The following is a 16,528-nucleotide window of genomic DNA, read 5'->3' as shown; positions in this document are numbered from 1 at the left end:
ATCGTTTGAAAGCTTAGAATCTGAACTTTTCATAGGTATCCATCACTTCACCATTAATGTTACATAAAATAACAAAACAATGCCTGAAATCATTCGCGTTGCAAATCAGCGCCACCTAGAAGTTATGTGGTAGAAATATGAATATAAAAGTCTTTCAAGTAAAACTTAAATAGACAATTCATATATCAAACGAAAGCTCTCATTCTCAAGAATGTGAATGTATAGTTTATATATAGTTTATTTTGTTGCCCTAACACCACAGAAGATTTTCAAAAGAATCACAAAGTGAAATATGATTACTGTAAGACATCAAATACAAATGTCTCTTTTATGCACTGCTGCTGTAAGCCCCAAATAGCTAAAAACTTTATATCTGCGTTTACCTCAGCCAGTTTTCTAAACAATTGGCCAATTTTTACTTGTCTGTGAGCTTGCTTGTGTGAATAATCCAATATTATATCTTAGATGTCCAGAACAAAACATCCGGTCCAGCAGGAAAAGCATGTTAAACAAATCATCGGAAATATAAGTTACTGACTATTGCTGATAAAATGTTATACATCATTGCAAAGATGAGGATTTCAGCTTTCTGATGACACTGATATTGAGCTTCTAGTTCACTCAATGGCTGAGACAATGGATGAAACAGTGGGGGTGGTGCGTGAACTGAAAATTAGACTGAATGTCTATGGATGAGCACATCTGGGCTAAATTGCATTAGAGCGCCATCTACATTTCAGATCGGCATTTTGTGAAGGAAGATGAAAGAGAAAAACAATTTTTACGACTTTTTTGAGGGAGATGGAATGAACAGAACCAGAACTATATGCTTACAAAGCTAGGAAAAAAATCTATTCATCATAAGATTGTAATCATATATCATATATGTTATCTTGTAAATATTTTTTTTATGAATAATTGTAGTCTTTTTTTTAATGGGTGGAAAAACCAGACAATTTTTTGGGCAATTAGTATGTTTAAATGTTGAGCTTTTAAATTTGAGTGTGAAAAATTTCAGGCGGCAGCTCAAAAATGCTCCAGAGTTGAAGAGCTTATTACCTCTCAATTTTATTCAGACTATTTGCAACTGAAATTTCATTCACGCTCATGTTCAATTCAAATATGACACATCAAGATGTGTTGCATCTGGTCTGACATCATGATGTCAAGCTTCACTGGCTCTCTTGTATGTCTCACCATCAGGGTTGGGAACTTGTTCAGTCTATGTTATCAGCAGATTGAAGCTGCAACCTCATAAACTCTTGACTGCACCAGAACCCACAATCCCTTTCCACCGCAAGCAATCATTTTTCCCTCACAAGACAAACAGTAAACTTGTTCCGTCATGATCAATAATGATAAGAACTTACTAAAACTCTACTAAAAATCTCAATATCTAATGTGTGAAACAACCAATTTAATGAGAATGTCTAAGTCAAAACAAGAGTCGCAGTATCTGCAATGCAATCTCTTACCATAAGTAAACACCTAGACCGTCGACATGCGACGAGGCCAGGAAGTTCCCGGTAGGGGACATACTGAGACTGACGGCTGCCGCATCTACCAGGAAACAGTCAACCAAACTGAAAAAATACAAGAAGTGGAGGAAAGTGAAATGGTGAAAGAAACAAGTGAAAGAAAGAATTAAACTGCAAAATAATGCATTTTCTTAATTAGTATTTATGTCTTGTTTTCCAGGAAAAACATATAAACTTCTTTAAAACAATATACATTAACTTGTTTTCAGAGTATATATTTAAATTAAAGTTTATTTTTTTAACAAAATTGATTTTCTTATTTTAAGCATAAACCTCAATACATTTTGTTAGATCTATGCTTTTATTTGGACACTTAAGCCACACTTAGTTTATTTCAATTAAATATTGTATTTATATATTTAACTAGAAAAGTTAGGTTTGTCAAGAACACAAAGGTGCTCTTGAACATCTAGAGATGTTTTATATCATGCTGCTATTAGATTTATTATCAATATCCCTTATAGAACTCATCGTTGTATTTATATTCTATTATAAATTGGCCTTCATTTCACACTAGATGAGAACTCCAATGGTATATATTTATTTACAGAACCTCGTTAGGTTTGACACCAGTTTATTTTCAAGCTACATTGCCACATCACATTGTAATATATTCAACCAGATCATCTAACTGCACCCTTCTGAATGTTCCAGAAAGAAAAACTGTTTATGGCCGTTTTGCTTTTCATTTTGCTGCTCCCAATGACTGGAATAATTTGCAGAAATTATTTAAAATCGATACTTAAACTAGGGGCCCTATTTTAAGAGCGCTAGCACTATGCGCAGTCATATGCGCAAAGTCAATGGGGATTGCTGCGAAGTTTTGCTATTTTTGTGCAAGTATGTGCTAAGCCTAGGCGCAATTGGGTTTGGCGAATTTGCAAGTGCAAAGCGCTAATGGGCTGGGTCAAGTGCAATTTAATTCTGAGGTCTTTCCTCTATTATACAGTCTTCGTCCTATTATATAGTCCATTCCCTGTCAAGCACCAGCGACATAAACAAAGACAGCACATTCATAAGAAGTTGGTAGAGTAAATGGCTGTATGCAATGAATTAGAAGAACAGAAATATGGACTTACATTAATTTGTGCATTAACTGCATCCTTGTTAAATGTCAGGCATATTTCTATGACAGTGACACGCTCCTTTAATATGCATGGGAAATGGGGGGCCTGGGTAGCTCAGTGGTAAAGACGCTGGCTACCACCCCTGGAATTCGCTAGTTCGAATCCCAGGGCGTGCTGAGTGACTCCAGCCAGGTCTCCCAAGCAACCAAATTGGCCCGGTTGCTAGGGAGGGTAGAGTCACATGGGGTAACCTCCTTGTGGTCGCTATAATGTGGTTCGTTCTCAGTGGGGCGCGTGGTGAGTTGAGCATGGTTGCCGCAGTGGATGGCGTGAAGCCTCCACACACGCTATGTCTCTGTGGCAGCACACTCAACAAGCCACGTGATAAGATGCGCGGGTTGACGATCTCAGATGCGTAGGCAACTGGGATTCGTCCTCCGCCACCCGGATTGAGGCGAATCACTATGCAACCATGAGGACTTAAAAAGCACACTGGGAATTGGGCATTCCAAATTGGGAGAAATAAATAAATATATATATATATATATATATATATATGCATGGGAAATTTGATTCTTGTCACTACTGTCAGTATTTGGATTTATGCTGTTTATAATGAATGTAAGTATTCTTAATCATTTTCATCTACTGACACACAAATCATGACTAGTACTAACACTGATTGTACTGGCCTTCCGGGTTAGGCTGTGGATCGAGGGATTTTTGCACGCACTTCGCTTCTACGGGTCTATTTTGCTTTGGAAAAATTCTATTAATTTATTGAAATACAAAAACAATTAAACCAAAATATTTCAAAATTCAAATTACACTGTAAACGAAAGGAAATATAATCAAAATAACGAAGTGGTCAAAAAAATCGTACAAAATCCAAACATTTTGCTCTCTCCAACTTCTTCCACCAGCCCCTTTTGCAGTGATTAAAAATCACTTTAAGACAACATGTGGAAGAATAAAAACACAAAAAAGTTCGTAAATATAAATCTTTGAACATTCCGTCAATCTAAGTCAGTTATTTTTTTATATTTGATCGGCCGCTGTGTGAAAACCATAAGTCTGACTAGTTAAAAAATTATATAGCACAAAATTCCAGAACAGTCTGAAGGTCTGTGCTGAGTTTGGTGGATGTAGCTTGAAAGCTCTAGAAGTTAGTGTTAGAAATATTGGTTTAGGATTTTGAAAAATCCCTAAGCAAAGTTTGTAGAATAAAAAAAGCCAACATAATTAGACTCAAATGATAAAACAACAGATATTTTGGTCTTAATGCAATGAAATTTATACATTTTTAAAAATGACTTAAGTTTACATTTAAGCTAACGTATGTGTCCTAAAGTGTCCAAATACTCATTGGAACCAATGTATATTGTTTTAAGGATTTTATAACTTATCTATTGTAACTTTATAACCTATATCTGAAAAAAAAAAAAAAAAAAAAATGCAAACTCATTAAGTTAAATAGTTTTTTACAATTGGGCCAGAGGGGACTTCATCGGCTGGAGGAAACCCCATTAGACAAACGAAAAAATATCCAATACACTAAATGTCACTATGGCCACATCTTGAGAGATAATAATTATCTTTAAAACTGGTTTCACTGGTTACTTTGAAAAGCAGTCTGGGACTGAGTAAAGGAAAGGTCATCACAAATATCTTTCTACTAAATAATACAGAAAGTGGAAAAGGAGTCACTGGAACGGCTTGGTTTTTCCCTCCTTCAAAAGGCTACTTCAGTGGTTTTATGGTTGAACAACAATGATGCAATCTCGCTTACCTCGCAAAAGCCTTACCTGTGACGTATTTTACAATACACAAAGACTTCCAAACTTTATACCTGCCAGATGGAAGATCCCATGTTCTAATGGTGCAGTCCATAGATGCTGTAATCAGCCATCGTCCATCTGGGCTAAATGTCTGGACAACAGTATTAAGGACACTTTATAAACACTCCATAACACACATAACAGTACACCCAAATATGAAAATGCATGTTGTTCTAAACAAACATAGATGTAAGTGTCAAATGGAATTGTGAAAACTCTTTCCTGATCAAGAAACTTAACTCACCATGTCATTGACCTGTCCACGATGTCCAGAGAACCTGCGGACAATTCTCCTTGTCTCCATGTCCAGGATGTGTACTGTAAAGTTATCCAGAGAGATGGCGAGCATTCCACTGTAAGGAGAGGATCAAACATAAACTGTCATCCTAACTAGGGCTGCTCGGTACAAGTATAAAAATATTCAGCCTTTAGACAATATTCAATAAATCAAGATATTTGTGCATTTGCTCTGCTATGACTTAAAAGGGTGATTTTTTTCTCCTTAAACCACGTCTACGGTTATTACAAAAGTTTACTTGCTTAATAAAAAGCGGATTAAATTGCCAACAAAACCACTGTGAATATATCGTAAATATTTGTTATATAATCCAAACATCCACATCCTCAAAACACATTTCCCCAATTACAAATTAGGAGTCCTGACATGATATTGTCATCTTTTATTTGACCTCAAGCACACTTCACTATTACTAGAAATACATAGCATTTTTAAACCTATATTTATTTACATCGTGAAGTCTCACTTGCATGTGAAGCATCTCTTTCAAAGCATTGTATTGACTCCAATACCTGTCTCTATGAAGCAGAGAGGATGCAGGTGCGGCTGTCAGGCTGTGTGTGTGTAAAAGCTCCTTAGACTTAAACTTCCAGATTTTGAGAAGGTGATCTGCTCCCACACTGACAGTCAGCTGGTTCAGCGCATCCACAGAGACCCCTCGCACTGGACCTGCATGTGCTGCAATGCATAAAAAGCATGCCACTGAGATCTGACTGGAAATTTTACAGCTATTTATGCAAATAGCCTGCTGATGTTCAATATATGTTTGTGAACTCACCCTTGTCTTCTCCATAATGCCCTCGATGGAGACCTGACTGCATGTTGTACATATCTATGTGTCCTGAAGACAGTGCAATGACTGCAAAGTTCCCACAGGAGGAGATATCCACAGCCTGCAGAACATATGGCCAAATTAGATTTAAATCACCCATTATACACATTATGCCCTACAAAAACAAAATGCAGCAACTACACCAACAAAGACACTGGTTTTGGAATAGTTCACCCAAAAATGAAAATTCTGATAATTTGCTCACCTTCATGCCATCCCAGATGTGTATGACTTTCTTTCTTATGCAGAACACAAATTAAGTGAATGGTGACCACATCTTTGAAGCTCCATAAAGCACATAAAGGCAGCATAAAATTAATCCATCCGACTCCAGCGGTTAAATCGATATCTTCTATAGTGATATGATAGGTGTGTGTGAGAGACAGATCAATATTTATGTCCTTTTTCACTATCAATTCTCCTCCTTACCCAGTAGGTGGCGATATGCAGAAAGAATGCAAATCGCCAAAAACAAAAAAAGAAGAATGTGAAAGTGGAGATAGATAGTAAAAAAGGATTTAAACATTAAAGTGTTTCTCACCCACACCTATCATATTGCTTTTGAAGACATGGATTAAACCACTGGAGTCGTGGATTACTTTTATGCTGCCTTTATGTGCTTTTGTGATCTTAAAATTTTTGGTCACCATTCACTTGCATTGTATGGACCTACAGAGCTGAAATATACTTCTAAAGATCTTCATTTGTGTTCAGCAGAAGAAAGAAAGTCATCTGAGATGGCATGAGGGTGAGGAAATGATGAGAGAATTTTCATTTTTGGGTGAACTATCCCTTTACAGGTGCTCTCAGTATTTATTTTTATTCATCTTGGATATACACTAGGGGTGAGGATACAACATCATTCAAACGCAATCATTTTCAGCTACCAGTATCATTGTAGAAATTCACTATTTACAGTCAGCCATGACTGGTTATAATCCATGAGTGAAAGTGTGTGAGTTACTGAGATTAAGTGAGAAGTATTCGGCTGGTCATGTGATCCTAAGCAAACAGTCCACCTTTAAAAAAGTAAAATGGCTTTTTTTTATGTAAAGTGCGTGAGATGTGTTTAATGACACCACCCGTCAAATAGGAGAATTTACTTGCTGGTAACAATATGACAATTTTAAAAAAACTTCAGTAGACAAGAGCCGGAGGTTCTTGTTGAGGAAATTACTGCAAGAAAAAAGTTCTCCTTGGGAAGTTTGATAACTATATCACGTCGGAAAGAAAGCGGGCATGGGAAAGTGTAGCGTGGCTGTCTCTGCTGTGGCCAACTCCGTTAGGGATGTGGATGGGGTGAAAGGAAGTCTCAGCTATCTAATGATGTAATATTATTTTACTATGGACTCCAAAGGTCGCAGAGAGAGAGAGAGAGAGAGAGAGAGAGAGAGAGAGAGAGAGAGAGAGCGCTATGCAGCACATCCGTTGTAATTTGGTGATAACATTTACATGGTTTGAAAGCTGAAAATAAAAATAACAAAACACAAAACGGTCAAAAACGTTGAAACACTGAACGTGAAAAAACGTCATGAACAGCCCATTGCGACAACATGCTCGCGTCACATTTGAAACAACAAAGTAAATTCTTTAAACATCTTACCTTTTATGATTTGCGAGGTTATCCTAACTTTAAGATGTTATTTACGAGGATTTTTAAGAACATTTAAGTCCATGGGCATACCATTCGAGGCTTATACTAGGTTTTCTACGAGTCTGGGAATATACCGATACACACATCTACACACTTACGGTTGCATGGACATTGAGGGAGCGGTTCCTGTTGAAGCGTTCTGGCTCCAGCTTGTGAGCACCAATCGAACCCTTCTGGTAGTTCCATGATGTAGCCAAAAGGAAACCACGGTGGCATGCAATAATGCCATCCCAGTCACTCTGTCGAGCAGTTTCTAAATGTGATAAAACACGGCTTATATGCTTGGCAGCAACATTACTTACAGTTATGGCTTTCAGTGTGCAGTTTTCTTTATTTAGTCATTTAGTGAGAACTGGTAACTTTGCACTGGACAGAGAGTGAGTTACTAACTCAAAGAGGTCATTCAATAAGAAATGAGTCACATTAATCTGTACTTCCAAAAAGTAATGATTACTTGTTGCACGCTACCCCAACACTGGTGATTAATTTATGCAGGTAATCCATTTACAAATGAAATATCAAACCTGAGGCAAAAGTAGTGATGGCTGGAAGTTTTGCCGTGTCATGTTTCACACCTTTCTTCTTTGCTTTCGTTTTGTTGAGGGTGCCTGTTGAATTAATGTTGTTTGTTGTCAGAAAAACAGTAAAACTTATATAAAATAAAATTCAAATAATGTCTCTCTCTCTCTCTCTCTCATATATATATATATATATATATATATATATATATATATATATATATATATATATATATACGCACACACACACACACGTATATTATTTTTATATAATTATATTACATACCTAATCCAAAAATATAATATATTATATTATTACATGTAATACAATAATATAAAATGTAAAACTAAAATCTATTACTACAGAAAAGTGTTTTTAATATCGCACTGACAATTGAAGTCTAAGGGCAAACGTATAGCAGCAAAAAATGTAAATAAATAAATAAAATAAAAATATAATTCATTGTACTTTTTACAAAATTTCATTTTTCAAAGTTACAGCCTTAAAACTTAAAACACATGTGTTAATATGAAAGTTGTGTAATAGAATTTCTTTCTAACACTTTCTGTCAGTTCAATCTTTCAACTCATGTAATGACTATGTAACACTGAAAAACCTGGTGTAAAAGCAGGATTTGCTGTATCTAAATCATTCACACAAAAAATACTTTCACATGATATGCGCAATGATAGAGTAAATTACATAAATTAAAATAAATTCAATAAATTCATCCACTTAAAAAGGAGTCCCTCTTCCAAAGGGACAATATAGGCAACTTTACAGATAATAAACAGTTTTTCTCAAAGTAATTTTTGTGTAAGCACTTTAACAAAAATACAAGCTTCACATTTCTGCTTTTAAACACTTGATGAACTTCCATTTCCACTTCAATTGCAGGTGTATTACTTAGGGACTTCTCAAAATAACTTCCAGTAGTAATCGTAATCATGCCTCAGATGTTGTCAATAGAGCTTAACCCTTTAAGCTCTTCAGGTGTTTTTAAAGATTTCCTGTTTCAGCGGCATTCCCCAAATAACTTCCTGTAGTTTGGTATCATTGTAAAGAAAACTTCAAATATTTTAATTATATAAATTATGATAAATTCTGAGACTCTCAGCCTAAGAAACTGCTGAAAAATCACAAAAAAAACATATTTTTAACTTTTTTCTTATTTTTCTGATTTGACATATCTCAGGGTGTAAATAAGGTAGCTCCGAAAAGCTGCATTTGTTTTGTTCCAAATCATGTCACCTGTACGTGAGTAACAATTTTGTGTTGATACGACAAAGCAATCAAAAGTTATAGCATTACAAAAATAATTTATCCTCGTGTCCAAAAGCCTCTCCAAACAAATAAAACATAATAACTGTACATAAGAACTAATTACACATGCAAATACAACAATAACTATGCTCTCTCTCCAAAGCATGCAGGCATGAGTAAAGAGATCTCATTCAGTTCCATTCTGTGTCATCTGAGCCATCGAGTCTGTGTCATGTACTTGGCGCCATCTCCTGGTGGCCATATGTAATTAGAGTGAACGATCCTCTCTGCCCATATTTGGATGACTTCCACCGATAAAGTCATCTGATCCAGGAAAGCTAACATGTTTTTAGCCAGACAGCACATTATGTGCTGTGTGCACATTGTGTGCATTATCTAACTATCTATTAGGGATGGGCACGAGTACTCGAGGTCTCGGACATGGCAGCAATGATCGATCATGAAAACGATGATCGATAGTGATCACACATGATGTGAATTTTCACTTAATTTGAAATCCAGTGACAATTACCTGACAACTAAACACAAACGTGTCAAAGAGGGAGCTTATTTTTAATTTTGAGATTGATTACGTTGTAACTTTGAGGGGTACATTGATTATCATCAGAGACTGCTCATGGCAAACAAACTGATACGACACTGCAATGCTATCGTTACAATAATCAAAACAAAGAGAGTGTAATTAACCGTGTTTTGAACATCTGTCTCTGCAAAACGTTTGCTAAACACGCTTTATCATCATTTAATGTAAGAACTTTGACTCGTTAACGAATATTATTTAATAAAAGTGAATGTTTGTCACTGACTAAACCTCCCTGCCCTGCGTGACGTAACACACACCTGCATCTCGACGAAATGAATGAAGATTTCCAGGCGCGTGTAGCAGTGTACAGCAGGCGAGTGTTTCAAACAGCTAGACAAAGCGCAGTTAAATGGAAGACAATGCAGCATCTTCAAAAATGAACTTCAACTTAACACGCATGTTAAAATGCAATGGTTATGGCATCTCCTGTTATTTGAAAATATATGGTTCAGACAGTTACTTAATAAACTGGTGCGCACTTACTAAGATTACTACAGTAACCTGAAGGAAGAATAGACATATGTGCGTTGTGCCCATTCTTTCATCGAGTTGGGCAGCGAATCTTCAAATAATGAAAAAATATGATTATGTTTTGATTATGCGATCTTTTGTACATTTTGTAACATACTATTTTATAACAGCCTGTAATAATGAATAGATGACACGCTGGAACAAAAAGACGCAATGCAGCAGCCATAGACGTTTGTCAGACATGTTATTATATATACAGTTATGAACATGTAATTGCCCCTTGAGTAATCGACGAGTACGAGTAATTAGTCTGAGTACTCGAGTAGACAAAATGACCAAAATGCCCATCCCTACTACCTATGCATCCAATTATGTTGTATGTGGGCTCATTTTAAAGATAATCAATCCTCTAGGTAATGGTACAAGATATTTCATGTTCGGTTTACTTTTCGTGAAGTTATAAGCGAAAACGCGGCATTAAAGCAAAATCCTGTTTACATTTAACATGTATGTCAAAGACATATACTTAGCTGTTACTCGCTATATTTTTGTCTCTGTGTAAAACAAATAGATGGGTTGTATTCTACTCATTGAGAGCTTTCCAACAACATGACACATGGCTATTTGATCAGTTTGATGTTTTTACCGATTACAATAATATGTGCTGTGCAAATTTTTTTTAAATAAATTATCCAAACGGAACACTTCTGATTTGTCTGCAAATTTCAAAGCACTTGTTCAGTTTTGGTCATAATGCCTACATATATTGTAAAGTAGAGCTTCAAAGCTTTCAAACAATACCTATTCTGTGTTAGTCAAGACTGTAGTTATTAATATTTATATTTTTATAAATTTTTTCATGAGCCTATCCGAGCTTAAAGGGTTAAGTTGTATTCAACCTGGAATTTTCTTTTTAAATATATATGGACTGGACTAAAACACCTCACAAATGATTAGCTTAAATGCACTAGCAAAAACATGCAAAGTGGTTATTACCATGCCCCAAACTCTTGTTGAATCTTTCGTGCACTGTTGAAAAAGACTGCAAGGTCCCATCTTGCCCTGAGGAGAGAAAGACAATTTCTATATGATCAAATACATTGTTCATAATGTCATCCTGGTTTTCCACCTTCATACCAGACTATTTATGCCACAGTCACAGGATGTCATACCTGAGCTAAGAAGGTGCAAGCCACTCTGGTCATGGTGTCGAATCTTTGTTGGTGGGGCGCTGTGACCAATCCGATGTCTTAACAGACGGCCCTCCCCCCCAGCAATGTCAAAAATCCACACCTACGCCAAAATGTACAAAAACAGCTTTACAACACTTACAAACTGTCATAAAACACATTCAAACATATTCTGTTGCAATGGATTGCATCTGTATAATTCATATCATACACAGAAGAATGGCTACAGAGTCTTTGAAATAACAAGACACTGGGTCTAATTCACTAATAACTGTTCACAAGTTGCATACCTTTTTTGCGCGTTAAAGTTTTCTTGGCTTTAGGTGCGCACTCACGTGGATTTGTTATTACCCTTGTTCTGCCCAAAATTAGCTCCATATAAGGGCTTTCCGCACAACCTCTGCTGTACATATCCTTAGGCTCTCTAAAGATGCAAGCATATCCAAGTGTGCCATTTAAAAAATTCCTTAAAATTTGGCTGCATTTTTATGCAGAACCTATGCCGGACCAAGCTATAATAAACAATTTTACATAATTAAGACTTATTGTAGGTCACTGAATTATTCAACTTGTAGTAATAATATATAAAAACTAGGGCTGTTGATTTAACATGTTAATTCAGAATGATTAAAAAAATTACGCAATTACTGATGTCCCCAGACTGGAATAAGGAATATTCCTGCCATCAAAGCACACTGTAAAAATTGTTTTGTTGATTTCAACTCATTATAATTAGTGCCTTTTTTGCATGGGCTTTTTTGAGTTTAACTGACTTAATAGGATATGCTTTTCTTACAGATTAAAAAGTAATCGAACTGATTGAATGTAGTTGTAAAAAACTTCAGTTTAGTTAGTTGAACTTAATCAGTTTAGTTAGCTGAACTTAAATGTGATGTAGTTATAACTACTTCACATTAGTTTACTGAAATTAAAGGCTTGCCGCTGTAAAGTTATGTTCAGTGCACCTAACTTTAATTGTCAAGAAAACGCTGCAAGTTCTGCACTACAGGATGGTCACTTTTTCACAGGCACAAACTACACGCATAACAGTTTGATTAGAAGGCACATAGATATCAACACTTGACGCACAAATCTCAGTAATGGTGATACTCAACAAACATCATTCAGTAAAAGATGAGCTCAACATCACCACACAACTATTAATCAACAGTGATGACTAAACAGCAGCAGCTGCACAAGTCTGCAAATAGCAAAAAAAAAAAGCCAACAACACTAACCTCACTTTATTCATGCTGCAATGCATGCTGGGAGCTGGCAAATCTTTGTTTTTTCAGACAACTTTGTTGAGCAAGTTGAGATGACAAATACACTTGTTAATTCAACTTAAGTACAAGCTGATAGAATCACAACTTAAAAAGTTAAGTTGACTGGACAAGTTAGTAGTGTCAACTCAAAAAAGCACATTGATACAACTAAATGTCAACTAAATCTTGAACTTTTTTCAGCAGTAAGCAAAACTCCAGCAAAACTGTTTAGGCAAAGTGCAGCTGAACAGACACCAAACCACATTCAGGCTTGCTTGACATTAGCGACAGCACTAGATGAGAATGCGTTCGTGCGGATTGAGACGTGTCTTTCTAAGTTTCAAACTATGTTTAACTTGACAGAGCGACCTAAAAACACTTTATGACACGAAGATACAAAAGTGTGATGCTCCAAAAGCATCTGTCAGACGCATGTTTACATTAACGCGTCCATAGAAAAGACCTTATAATAAGTCTAACTCTATCTCACTTATGATAGGCTTATTGTCAATGATAAGGAAATAAACAATATATTGACTTCTAAAGATACTTTATGTATTGTCTTATCAATGCTTTTAATTATCTGAATTCTTTTAATTTTACTAAAATTATTTAATCAATATTTAGAATTATTGTTATTTGAGGGCCTTTCTCAGCAAATACTTACAGTGCATCCGGAATGTATTCACAGCACTTCACTTTTTCAACATTTTGTTATGTTACAGCCTTATTCCAAAATGGATTAAATTCATTATTTTCCTCAAAATTCTACAAACAATACCCCATAATGACAACGTGAAAGAAGTTTGTTTGAAATCTTTGCAAATTTATTAAAAAAAATAAAAAAAAAATCCCATGTACATAAGTATTCACAGCCTTTGCTCAATACTTTGTTGAAGCACCTTTGGCACCAATTACAGCCTCAAGTCTTTTCAAGTATGATGCTACAAGCTTGGCACACCTATTTTTGGGCAGTTTCTCCCATTCTTCTTTGCAGGACCTCTCAAGCTCCATCAGGTTGGATGGGGAGTGTCGGTGCACAGCCATTTTCAGATCTCTCCAGAGATGTTCAATCAGGTTCATGTCTGGGCTCTGGCTGGGCCACTCAAGGACATTCACAGAGTTGTCCCGGAGCCACTCCTTTGTTATCGTGGCTGTGTGCTTAGGGTTGTTGTCCTATTGAAAGATGAACCTTCACCCCAGTCTGAGGTCCAGAGTGCTCTGGAGCAGGTTTTCATCAAGGATGTCTCTGTACATTGCTGCATTCATCTTTCCCTCGATCCTGACTAGTCTCCCAGTTCCTGCCACTGAAAAAAAATCCCCACAGCATGACGCTGCCACCACCATGCTTCACCGTAGGGATGGTCTTGACCAGGTGATGAGCGGTGCCTGGTTTCCTCCAGACATGACGCTTGCCATTCAGGCCAAAGAGTTCAATCTTTGTTTCTCATGGTCTGAGAGTCCTTCAGGTGCCTTTTGGCAAACTCCATGCGGGCTGTCATGTGCTTTTTACTGAGGAGTGGCTTCCTTCTGGCCACTCTACCATACAGGCCTGATTGGTGGAGTGCTGCAGAGATGGTTGTTCTTCTGGAAGGTTCTCCTCTCTCCACAGAGAAACACTGGAGCTCTGTCAGAGTGACCATCATGTTCTTGGTCACCTCCCTGACTAAGGCCCTTCTCTCACGATTGCTCAGTTTGGCCGGGCGGCCCGCTCTAGGAAGAGTCCTGATGGTTCCAAACTTCTTCCATTTACGGATGATGGAGGCCACTGTGCTCATTGGGACCTTCAATGCTGCAGAAATTTTTCTGTACCCTTCCCCAGATCTGAGCCTCGATACAATCCTGTCTCGGAGGTCTACAGACAATTCCTTGGACTTCATGGCTTGGTTTGTGCTCTGACATGCACTGTTAACTGTGGGACCTTATATAGACAGGTGTGTGCCTTTCCAAATCATGTCCAATCAACTGAATTTACCACAGGTGGACTCCAATCAAGTTGTAGAAACATCTCAAGGTTGATCAGTGGAAACAGGATGCACCTGAGCTCAATTTTGAGTGTCATGGCAAAGGCTGTGAATGCTTATGTACATGTGATTTTTTTTTCCCGTTTTTTATTTTTAATAAATTTGCAAAGATTTCAAACAAACTTCTTTCACAGTGTCATTATGGGGTATTGTTTGTAGAATTTTGAGGAAAATAATAAATTTAATCCATTTTGGAATAAGGCTGTAACATAACAAAATGTGGAAAAAGTGAAGCGCTGTGAATACTTTCCGGATGCACTGTAAATATGCGATTAATTGCGATTAATTAGATTAATCGACATATCGTAATTAATTCGACAAAAAATTTGAATCGATTGACAGCGCTAATAAAAACAGTTCTTTACATATTCCATCGTTCAAAACTGTGGTTTTGAGTCGGTTCTAAATTGGATCCTCAATTTAGAATAAGTTTAAGTGCAAACTTACTGATCAGACTTGATTTCTGTGTGAAAACATTTGCGCAAAGGTTTAAACATACAAATATGTGTATAAGCACGGTTTGTGAATGATACCCAGTGTGATGAGCACAGGAAACAAACCCGTATGGCATTGTCCGCTCCGTTGGTAATCAGAAGGGGTTCACTGTGAAGAAATGTGAGGCCAGCGATGGCTGTCGTATGAGCATCTCGCATCTGACCGATTATTTTTCTCTCCTCTAAATCCCACAGTCCAATGTGTCCGATGGGACTGCCAGATGCCATCACAGCATGTCCATCTGAACAAATAAGTACAATATAATGTGTGTGTTCATCACTGTACAGAAGGGTATGATGAGACAGATGGTAAGAGTGATTTCTTAACTTCAAAGCTCTGTTGACTACAAGAAAGTGTAGCATGCATTTTATTAAAAGAACATTCTAGGCTCAAAAAAGTTAAACTCTACCAACAGCATCGATGCTGATAATGACATTGTGTCGATTACCACAGCCAATTAGTGTTGTCACGATACCAAAATTTCAGTAGTCGGTACCGATACCAGTGACATTTCACAGTTCTCAATACCAATTTTGATACCACAGCAAAAATATGCTAATAAGTTAATGTGCTATTGAACGCACTCCTTTAGCCTATTTAAAGTTAAATTTCAATAATAATAAATAATAAATTAAAAGAAATGTTTTCTTCAAGTGTTTCTCAATTAAGTTTGCATTGCTTAAGTGTTTATAAGTAGGACCCTAATGAAATCTGTTTTATTTTCTAGAATTCCATGTTTTAAAGTTTCATTTAATTTAATCATCCAAAGGGTTTTTTTAAAAAACTTTTAACAAGTGAAAAATAGACCAATAATTTTTCAACACACCCATGCATTTGAACAAAGCTTTATTCAGTACAAAAGTACTTTTGTTTGTGATATATTGCTTAATTATTATTATTATTATCATTATTATTTATTATTATTGGTATTACTACAATGAATATTACATTTTACTATACAGTTGTAATATATTTCTGTTTCAATTTCTTCAATTTCAGGTGTCTAGCTTTTATTTTGAATCGTGCTTTTATTTTGATGTGCGGTTTCACGGAAGCTTCAGTTTTTTCTACTGACAGATAAACAGTTTGCTGGGACCGAACTACTGGTACTGCACAAACACTGGTATTGTGACATATTTTTTATTTAGTGCTGACTTTGTGACAAAGTACCGGTACTTTTGACAACACCACAGCCAATAATTTTGACTCATCCCTCAGTTTTCAGAAAAACAAAAATTGTGTTTACAGTAATGCATAAACAATGGAAGTCTATGGGTAAAGACATTCCGAAAGGATTAAAAGCAGAAATGTGCTGTTTGAATTTTATTTTTCCATGCAGAAATGTGTTATTTGAGCTGTAAAGTAGTCTAAATCTACTCCCAATTTGGAATGGCCAATTCCCAATGTGCTTTTAAGTCCTCGTGGTGGCGTAGTGATTCGCCTCAGTCCGGGTGGTGGAGGATGAATCCC

At 36.5% G+C, this 16,528-nt stretch overlaps 1 protein-coding gene across 1 annotated transcript in view; it reads right to left on the bottom strand.

Annotated features, from left to right (window-relative positions):
* LOC127430751 (WD repeat-containing protein 36-like) overlaps positions 1-16,528 on the bottom strand; it is a 36,177-nt gene that overhangs the window by 13,286 nt on the left and 6,363 nt on the right. The window contains exons 8-17 of the mRNA XM_051680777.1: positions 15,124-15,299; positions 11,257-11,377; positions 11,081-11,146; positions 7,752-7,835; positions 7,326-7,480; positions 5,520-5,634; positions 5,254-5,419; positions 4,688-4,796; positions 4,455-4,534; positions 1,476-1,583 (exon numbers count right to left, since the gene is read on the bottom strand). Of these exons, the coding sequence (XP_051536737.1) occupies positions 1,476-1,583; positions 4,455-4,534; positions 4,688-4,796; positions 5,254-5,419; positions 5,520-5,634; positions 7,326-7,480; positions 7,752-7,835; positions 11,081-11,146; positions 11,257-11,377; positions 15,124-15,299 (1,180 nt within the window). The remainder of the gene's footprint in view (positions 1-1,475; positions 1,584-4,454; positions 4,535-4,687; positions 4,797-5,253; positions 5,420-5,519; positions 5,635-7,325; positions 7,481-7,751; positions 7,836-11,080; positions 11,147-11,256; positions 11,378-15,123; positions 15,300-16,528) is intronic.

This window comes from Myxocyprinus asiaticus, chromosome 3 (genome assembly GCF_019703515.2).
Source record: "Myxocyprinus asiaticus isolate MX2 ecotype Aquarium Trade chromosome 3, UBuf_Myxa_2, whole genome shotgun sequence".
Classification (NCBI taxonomy): Eukaryota; Metazoa; Chordata; class Actinopteri; order Cypriniformes; family Catostomidae; genus Myxocyprinus; species Myxocyprinus asiaticus.
This window is presented reverse-complemented; position numbering and strand designations above follow the sequence as displayed.